This window comes from Oreochromis niloticus, linkage group LG19, assembly GCF_001858045.2.
Source record: "Oreochromis niloticus isolate F11D_XX linkage group LG19, O_niloticus_UMD_NMBU, whole genome shotgun sequence".
NCBI lineage: Eukaryota > Metazoa > Chordata > Actinopteri > Cichliformes > Cichlidae > Oreochromis > Oreochromis niloticus.
In genome coordinates this window covers 6,980,614-6,990,603 of record NC_031983.2, presented here as the reverse complement: position 1 = coordinate 6,990,603, position 9,990 = coordinate 6,980,614, and the positions used below count along the sequence as shown (strand labels likewise).

The 9,990-nt window shown below is 40.1% G+C and overlaps 1 protein-coding gene across 1 annotated transcript; it reads right to left on the bottom strand.

Annotated features, from left to right (window-relative positions):
* Nucleotides 1–259: 259 nt before the first annotated feature.
* Nucleotides 260–8,657, bottom strand: asmt2 (acetylserotonin O-methyltransferase 2). The gene is made up of 9 exons (XM_003447774.5): nt 8,262–8,657; nt 8,077–8,167; nt 7,370–7,544; nt 6,833–6,962; nt 6,598–6,666; nt 6,399–6,517; nt 5,405–5,542; nt 4,371–4,493; nt 260–3,353 (listed from the first exon to the last, which is right to left on the bottom strand). The coding sequence occupies exons 2-9, from the start codon at nt 8,155–8,157 to the stop codon at nt 3,142–3,144; spliced, it is 1,047 nt and encodes a 348-aa protein (XP_003447822.1). The 5' UTR covers nt 8,158–8,167; nt 8,262–8,657; the 3' UTR covers nt 260–3,141.
* Nucleotides 8,658–9,990: the final 1,333 nt, after the last annotated feature.

The following is a 9,990-nucleotide window of genomic DNA, read 5'->3' as shown; positions in this document are numbered from 1 at the left end:
CTTGGATCCTCGTAATTTTTGCCAGGAGAAACCGAGACAAATGATCACATTACATATTGAATATGACTTCTTAAAATTGCTGCTTTGATAACAAAGAACAATTCAACACAAAAATAATAATACAATAACTAATGTGTAAACTGTGTAATCTCCAGGCACAAATTCAGGGAGGCTGTAAAAAAAAGTCTTCTAAAAATATTTAAGAGTAAAGAACTGTCACAGTATCAGCTACAAGGACAAACTCCCAACACCCTGTGGCTGTGTTTACATGCAAGACTTTTAATACAAAAAATTATAAACATAATATTTTTTGTTCAAATGAACTTTTTGTACAGAATATCCAAGATGTGTGTCTGAAGGATGCATGCTTACTGGAATGAGCAGGAGGAGGAGGGTCCGATGACTCAAATGCTCCATTTCTATTGCACCTGTTGTTATTCTACATTTACATGTCATCGGTGACACACATGCTAATAAAACATAATCTCACAGCTCCATTAACACATGTTTTAATTCACGTGTGAACTTATCAGCAGCTATGAGGAGCCGGTTTGATGCGAGTCGGCTCCTGGTGTGAACAAGAGCTTCAGTTCCTGAAGCCTCGCTAACTAACATCATAAAAAAAATAAAACATATAAAACGACAAAATGCACCAGACATCAACAAAGAGGGTTTTTTAAACAGCCCCCAAGTGATTCTTTTTTTCTTCAACCAGCAAACACAGTGAGAACTTCATAATAGCAGCAGAGGAATGATGAAGGTAAACTGAGGTGATCATAAAGGGTTAAATCCAGTTGAGTCTCATCTTCCACTCGTCACAGTGAACAGGAAAGCTGGGAACACGCGCACGTTTACACACATCACATCACTTTTTTTAAGTTTAACAGTCAGTATTTTTCCTATTTGAACTTCACTTCTTTTTAGTCTGATGTGTCTTCATGTGAGTGAAACAGAATCATTAAATACATGAAGACACACACATCGAGCACAGACTTGGTAAGATCTACAAGACAGACAAAACTGACTTTTCTACAGAGACTGACAAATGACAGACACGTTACAAGATAGACACAACTGAGAAAATCTTGTGTAGAACAATGAAAGCAATGATGGCAGCAGGTTTACAGTCTGATTTTTGCATGAACAAATATTATAGGCTCAGTTTTCCCAACAGTGTGAAAAATGACTTTTTTCTTTATTTGGTTAAAAACTGTTTATGATCAGATTATATCTGAGGTATGGATGTAATTCAAAATTATAAAAATAACTTTGTGCAAAAATGTTTAAAAAGGTTTTGGGATGCATATACAGTGCCCACTATGATATACTGGTCTAATATTCTGGTTGAATAGGCATAAAAATAGTCATAAAAAGCTATACTAAATCTGTAGATACATGGTCACTAACTCCATAGATGGCTGTGCCAAACTGATAATAAAAACATTGTTCTGACTAATTGTACTGTTACTGTAACAGGATTTTTTCAGTAAACATTTTTATCAGCTTCACACTGTGTCCGTGTCAGTGCTTGTTTATCATTGAAACACATATGAAATAACTGATTATTTGTTGTTTTTTTACAGAGCATTAGGTACAGATTTGATGGCTGAGCCCACTTTCAGGTGTCTCTATAAAATAACACACTACAAGCAGCAGCTGGTTAGCCTAGTTTAAACTATAGTTAAAGACTTACTAGACCAGGGAACCATTAAAACAGCTACTTATCTTTTTAAAGGTAGAAGCTGGAGAACTTTAAAGATGCACAGGTGTGGTTTTGTAGGAAAGCAAGCGTCAGTGTTGACATTAACTCGTCCACCAATTTGGATGTGTGATGATCACAGTGATAATGTAGGATCAAGTAAATAAAGCCCCAGTCACACAAGCCAGTCAAGTGGTCTGTGATCATCTGGCAACCACTGACTCTGAGGGAAGTGAGTATACCCCACCCAGTTGCTTGAAGTTGATAGTAGTTGCTGGGACCTAGACAAGGAGCTTCTAAAAGCCATAGGTACAAGTTCAACCAACTGGTGAAAACCTCTCTGTGATTGCTCTGGTTGCTAGCATGTTGCTGCTGCCCTAGTTTGACTGGAAGTGACAGAGTTGACTATAAACACTTCCCAGCCACTCTCCGAACTTTAGTGAAACGGCAAAAAGTGCAACACAAACTGGAAATAAAGACTCTTTGCCTTCAAAGTAAAAGTTGCAACTTGTGAAACATGTTTGGCTCCGTTGTTAAGGCACGGCTTCTCCATTTCTAGTTTGCGTAACATTTTTACAAATTGTAAAAACGTACTAGTTCTCAGCTACTAGTTAATGAGTAGTTGCAGACAACCACGAAAAACTACAAGCAATGTGCTAGCAACCAAAGCAAGGATGATTTTGGTCCTGCACATATTTTGCAACCATTTTCACCCAGCGAGAGCCAACAACCACCAGGAACCACTGCCAACCCATTGGGGAACACACACTTCTTATGCAAACGCTTGTTGTGTCATCTTCAATATGGTGAACAACTCTTGAGCAATGACTTCATGTCAGAAACCTCAACACTGAGCTAACCAGCTGCTGCTTAGCTTAGTGTATTTATTTAGTTAAAGGTAAATTAAACATATCTGCAGGTTAACCTAGTTTTGTCTTTATGCTAACTATGCTAAACAGTTCCTTGTTAGCTTAGCTTAGCTTAATGTCAAGTTAACAAGCGTCTGCTGGTGGTAGCACCTTCATATTTAGCATACAACCATAAGAGTGGTATCGAGAGGAAATCTTCATCAAATATTAAATTCGTTTTTTAATCTGAACCCATTCTTGGATCTTATTTTGCTTGTTTGGTGTAAGGTGAGAACATTACTTATAGACGCAAGTATGACTAAAAGATATTATCTATCACAGCAGCAACCTCTATCCAGAGGTGTGGTCGAAAGACTGTGTCAGTGAACTGGAAGCAAAATTTTAAAAACATAATTGGGGTTGACAACAACATAAACTGGAGATCCATGTAGTAACTTTTTTTTTCTCCCCACAGTTTACAGTTTGATGTTGACATCTGTTCCTTATCGAGGCCTTGAAGTTTCCACTTAACCTTTCTCTAATTTCCCAGACTTTTGACAGATGCTTCCTAAACATCCCGCTCTCGGTCTGAGCTCATCTGATGGCCAATATGGCATCATAGGACTTGCCCGTGCGGCAGACTTGAATGTTCTGGAAGCCGGTCTTGTTGAACATGCGTGTGTACTCGGACGGTGGGCGCTCCCTGCCCTCCATCTGCACCAGCATGTTGAGGGAGAAAAGCTGAGTCATGACGGGCCCTCGTCTGTTCTCAAACAGCATCGCTTCCACCAGCAGGACACCGCTGCCTGGCAGGAGGACAAAAAAGATAGTGAAAGCAGTTTTTGTTTCAAATAGAAACAAAAACTGGTTATCGCATAAGCAACAAGAATGTATTCAAAAGAAAATCGTGCCATGCCGTTAAGACCCAAAGTATAATAATCAAATGAAAAGGCAGAAAATATAGCAACAATGTGTACTCTGAGGGAAATAAGTGTTTGATCTCCTTGAAATACATGATTTAGTACTTAGTGTTGGCCAGCAGGTTTGTGAACATCTTACAGTGCAGCAGATAAAATACAGGTCAAATCATTAACAAATGGAAACAATTACTAAAACTGTCACTCATGCTGTGTTCGGAAGTCGGAACTTGGGAGTGTCGGCAGTAAAGTTGCAAAAGTGAAGAAAAATGGGATTTGTTTTCATTATTACCAAGATAGAGGCGTTCGGAAATCTCAACTTCGAACCTGATCGCTCAATAATATACTCATATTATTATTACTCTTTTGATGAAGCTAATTAGCAATGTGAAATTTAATACTAGTGGCTATTATCAAGCTGGCCACTAACTCTGGTAAGAAAATGTCTCATTTTGACACAAACTGAACATAACTTGTCCATTTTTGAAGGTGTTACTTCTCTACTTTCCCAGACTTTTGACAGATCTCGCTCATGACACTAGGTGAGAGCAGAACATAGTCTATGATGATGTATGATAAACCATGACATAAGAAAGAGGTTATGTTGAATAGTTAGAACAACTAATTGATTTATATAGTGCTAAACAAAAGGAGCATAGCAGTGGAAGCATTATGCTTTTGGGTGTTGAGAAGGAAAGATGGAAAAATAGAAAAATTTAGAATGGGAGCCTCATGCTTCCACCGCCATGCTTGATGGTAGAGAGGGTTTTCTTGGGGTCATTCTCAGCTTCTACTGGGACTTGATGTCACACACTGGCGTTTTCATGCAAACAAACAAAAATTGAGGCCACATTCAGTGGTTTGTCGCTAAAACAACAAAACCCCACGTATACCTGGTGTACTGACCTGGTGCACACATGTCATAGATCTTCTTCAGCAGCGTCAGGCACTTCTCTTCAGGCCAGTCATGAATGATTCTGGCCAGAACGTACAAGTCTGCAGTGGGGATTTCACCAGTGAAGAAATCTCCTGCACATAGAGAGTGCAGCATTAATAAAGACCTATTTACCAGTTTTTTGGTTACAGTGAAGAAAAAAAAAAGCTTTTTTCCCACTAATCTCATAGGGGACCTATTATACCTACTTCCAATGTCATCTTTTTATCATTGGTCTATACAACAGTAGCTTTGCATGATTCAGATTTCAAAATAACCAAAACGAGATGTTTAAGCTCCTTTCCTCGTCTTTTTTAACCCAGCTTTTTTCTGATTGGCTGCACCTTGCAAACAGGAGCTTTGAACAGCATGTGGTTGTGTTACCAATGCTCAGTGTCTGAGAGCACAAAGACTGGCAGCATTCTGAAGTCTTAGCTTTGGACTCTTAGAGATTACTTATACCTACATTATATGGACCTTGTTACATAAAGTTAGCAACCACTATGATAACAGCATACAGGAAAGAAAAAAGAGAAACATAATTGGTCCAATATAATGTTAATATACTTGATATAAAAAAAATACAGGGTCTTCTCTCATTGTTTAAAATTGTGATTCTAATACACAAAAGATGAACTTTATTTAGTATATTTTGTTAGATTTTCCCCTCAAACACATGTATGACTATCACAGACATGTAAATGCTAAATGGACTGGTTCTCTATCTGAGCACTCAAAGCGCTCTACACAACTTCATTCACCCATTCACACTCATTTGCACAAGCACTTTTTTCTATGCTCTTTCTAGGGAGGTACTTTCTATCTAACATTCACACACATTCATACTCTGATGCAAGCAGATGATGATGGTGGAGAGCAACCTGGAGTTAGTAGCAGAGGATCATGAACCCACCAACTTTCCGATTAGTAGGTGACTTACAGCCACCCCCATGTATGTTTTTTCTTAAACATTTAAGGTGTTTTAAATAATCCATAGCAGACTTACCGGACTGAAATACAATGATATCATTCTCCTGAGAGAAATGCTTCTGAGCTGTTTCCACGACCTGCTGGAGATCAAACACTGTGACGGTAGATGAGGGATACGCCTTTGCCATCTCACGTGCCAAAGCACCAGTGCAACCTAGCAGTCATTCATAAACAGCGATCAACATTTATCAGAGGGAAACGCTACAAGGAAGCCACGTTGGTCCCGTTTGGAACAACAACAATCATTCAAAATGTTCATTTTTGATATACATGAGTTTGAGGTATCTACACCAATCAGGTATAACATTACGAGCACTGACAGGTGAAGTGAATAACACTGATTATCTCCTCATTATGGCACCTTTTAGTGGGCGAGATATATCTGGGACCAAGTGAACATTTGTCCTCAAAGTTGATGTGTTAGAAGCAGGAAAAAAGGTTGAGTTTAAGGAGTTGAACGAGTCTGATGAGGACCAAACTGTGATGGCTAGACGACTGGGCCAGAGCATCTCCACAACTGCAGCTCTTGTGGGGGGTTCCCAGTCTGCAGAGGTCAGTATCTATCAAAAGTGGTCAAATGAAGGAGCAGTGGTGAGCCAGCGACAGGATGATGAGTGACCAAGAGACATTGATGCATGTGGGGGAGTGAAGGCTGAATAATGTGCCCTGCCACAAAGCGAAAATGGTTCAAGGAGCACAACAACGAGACTGAGATGTTAACTTGTCTCCGGTTTCCCCAGAACTCAATCCAATTGAACATGTGTGGGATGTGCTGGACAAACAGCCCCGATTCATGGAGGCCCCACCTCACAACTTAGATGATTTAAAGGATCTGTATCTAACATCTTGGTGCAGATACAACAGCACACCTTCAGAGGTCTAGTGAAGTTCATGCCTTGATGTGTCAGTGAAAGGTGGACACAATGTTATGTCTGATTGGTGTATATTTGCCTTCTCGAGAAGAATAACAGGCCCTCTCAGATGTCAGAGCATCCCTGAAAGCCTCTTACCTCCAAGATCTACTATGTTCTGGAAGCCGGAGAGATTGAACGCTGTCACAATGTCATGTCCATCCAGAACCCATGACGAGTTCATCAGACCCATGAATTTCAGCATCTCCTCTTCTGATCTGTGCGGTACAGTTTAGGTTCATATACTGACTCCTAACAAGCTCAAAGCCACACTTGAAGCAGCGGGATCAACACCAACCTGTAAATGGCTTGGAAGACCTCCTCTGCTGGAAGGCCGAATGTCTTTTCATTCTGATTCTTCCCCTCCCTGCATGATGACAGAGTATAAGGAACAATTCTTTTTGCTCATGAAAACAACACTAAGTGAAAGAGAATGGTTGCTTTACGTCTGCAAACATTTCTAAAAGCCCTGATAAATCAGCTCATTTTGTGTGGTATTTTAGCCTGATGTGGTCCCATGTGGATACACAGACCTGACAGCATCCACCATGTTGTTCCACAGTGGGTAGATGGTTTGGGATTGGTAGATGATCATGTCATGGAGAGATTTGGTGCTGCCTTTGGCTAGATAAAGATTTGCCACGTCGGTGCTGCTGTACAAAGCTGTATTAATAGAAGAGAAAGAGTAATAAATTAAAATGAAAGCCTTAGAAGAGCAGCTACATGTAACTATTACACACAATTATATATAATTTAATTATACCTTTTTTTTATTATAATAATATTATGATTATAAATCAACCCTGGTGTAGCTTAAATTTGACATGTTGGCTTTTTAGAATGATCACACTGGAGATAATTTTCATGCCCAGGCAGAAACCATCATATTTTTGTAGTTTCCTTCTCTCTGTACATCGAAAACTACTTTTGGTCACCACAGCAGGTAACTCTACAGATTTCTACCCCTTGTGCCCTTCTTGACACAACCCCAAGGAGTTTGCATCTCCTCCCAGAAACAAAGCAGGGATCTTTTGCTTGCTACACTATACCCGCCTCCTCCTCTTCCTCACCTGTTCCATCTGTCTTCTCGACCTCCAGGATCTCGATGCCCACCAGCGCATCCAGCAGCCTCTCCATCCCATCCAAGCTGGTGCCCAGCTCCTGAGCAACATGCTGGGCACTCAAAGGCTCCTGGGACCTGAGCAGCAGGTCAAATACTCCCAGCTCACAGGCTGAAAATATCACCTGCAGAAAGACTGTGAAGTTAACAGCTTTGCACTCGTAGGCAGACTTTTAGTTAAAAAACTATGACTATGGGCAGATCCACCACCTTAGTCCAGTTTGTAATACTTCAACAGTTCCTGGTGGACTACACTGAAGTCAGGTGTGGAGGTTAATGTTCTCCACTGGGTGGCTGCTATAGACTTTCAGGAACAACTTCCCTCCAGTCATTGGCCTCTAATGGGATTGTTTTTGCATGTTTAGTCTCAGTTGCAGCAAGCTGTAGACACAGCAAACTAGTCAGTATACAGAAAGGCCATTTCAGATTGATAGCGTTTCTTTATAAGTTGGGACTCATTTGATCTATTTTATGCACTGCTGTCTAGTATAATACATATATAACATATTATATTCGTAGGTTTAAATAGCTGTTCCTTTAAAATACTTACAGTGGTGTAAAAAATGCCACAGTGGGTTGCATATAGTGGAGAAAAACTGAGTCTACACACATTAAACCAGGCTGACACTCCCCGAAGATAAACTATGAAATGTTTACCTTGGACACCCTGAAGCCGTTAAAATACTCCAGAAGTTTGAACGGGTAATCCAGCTCACTCTGGGACATATGCTCTGCCATTACTGCGCTCCTGATGGGGAAACATACCGACACAACGCCCTCACAGCCGGAGGAAAAACTCGCGCTTAACGTGGACAAACACTCTCCACGGGATCACCACTTACCGTCTGGAAAGCAGCCAGAAGGATCCGAGTCTGGTGAAGGCGGAGGATTATTATGATGATGATGGTTTTAGAGGGTGTAAGTGCAGCACGGTTAGTTTGGGTTTTAGATAAAACAGCCAAAATGTCGGCGGTGTGTGATGGAGCTGCTGCTGGGAAATGGTCGGCAGAGAATCAGCTGAGATGCATCCGTGATCCGTGATCTTGCTGAAAGCAATAGGAGAAACCCCCTTTGGCTTTACACAACGGCGACAGTGCATGAGCCACAACAGCCAACATCAAACACACACACTCACACACGTTGTGATGAAGTTCCCGAATCAATCAGCGGCGGAGGGAGGCGCTGTTGAGTCGTTGTTGATGTCAGAGATTTACGCTCCACGTGAATGAATAAATGCAGCTCTGAAATATGGATTAATGTCTATTATTGTTATTACATGTACCTAAAATATTCCAGCGTCTCTGGATATGACAGCGAACCCGGGAGAAGAAATTAGTGAGCAAAATAATATTTACTCATTTTTTGTGGCTGTGAAGGACAAGAGGGGGGACAAAGTGTTACATTGTTACAACCAGGCTGTCATAAAAAACAGCACTTGTTCCGATTTCTTGAATTGAACATATGAAAATTCACTAATTGTCGAACTGTCGAAATCTTTGATCTGTAAATTTGCAATTTTGTACATTTATATACAACATTATACAACTTCATACAATATAAACAATTTTAATATTGCATATTCTGCATATATTACCACTGTGACAGTGTTGCAACTACTTGCACTTTAAATTCTGACTACACCCACACATAAGCTACATAAGCACTTGTTTTACTTTATTATTTTCTGTGCTCAGAGTTAAGTCTATTCTTTATTTTAGTTATTTGTTTATTTAATGCGAAGGGAACCTTGGCATGTCTCAGCATGACGTGCAATGTGTCCTTAAAAAAAATAATTAAAATAAAGAAGTGGAGGAGAAAAGACGTGGCAGACCTAAAAATGATCTTTAACAAACGGACAGTATCTTAAAGTCTGTAAGAAACTGGAAAAATCATGACACGTGCATCTGGACCATTAGATGATCAATCAGCTGTTTGCTGAAGGTTATCAGAAATAGTCTCTATGGAGGGGTTAATGTCAGGAAGACATATTTAGAGAAAGGAAACAGGAAGAAAAGGCTGAAGTAGAGGAAATTACGCAAGAAGTGCAGTAAAAATCAGCAATAACACTCATTCGTGGATTGGCCTCCCCAGAGCCTGGACCTCAACATTACTGAAGCAGTGTGGGATCAGCTTGGTAGAGATCAGAACAATACGCAGAAGAAGAGCTTTGAAAGTCCTTCAAAAAGCCTGGAGAATTATTCCTGACTATTCCCGTTCCTACTTAATGAAATCACAAGAAAGTTTGTCTAAGAGATTTCAGCCTCTGTTGAAGTAAAAAGGTCCTCATACAAAACACTGACTCTCAAAGCTCATTAGAACTGTACAAACTCTGCTTTTCCTCCGATACAGGATGCAAAGGGTGTTTCAAAACTTTTGCTCAGTACTGCAAATGTTTGCATACACAAGACTGTTAATCCAGTATGTTTATATATGCGTAGACTTCCAGAAGGTGCAGCAATAGGAGGCCAAATTTATCAGTCTTTGCAAAGATTTGCATGTTATAAATGTTGGTCCTAATGTACCAGCGAGCTACGGTATCAAAATATTAGTGTTGTTAACCTAAGTCATGTT

Coding starts and splice junctions, on each gene's coding strand:
- asmt2 (XM_003447774.5), bottom strand. CDS start 8,157: ATGGCAGAGCATATGTCCCAGAGTGAGCTGGATTACCCGTTCAAACTT. Junction 7,545..8,076: donor ACGGCTTCAGGGTGTCCAAG/GTAAACATTTCA, acceptor GTCTTTCTGCAG/GTGATATTTTCAGCCTGTGA. Junction 3,354..4,370: donor CTATGACATGTGTGCACCAG/GTCAGTACACCA, acceptor TCCTCCTGCCAG/GCAGCGGTGTCCTGCTGGTG.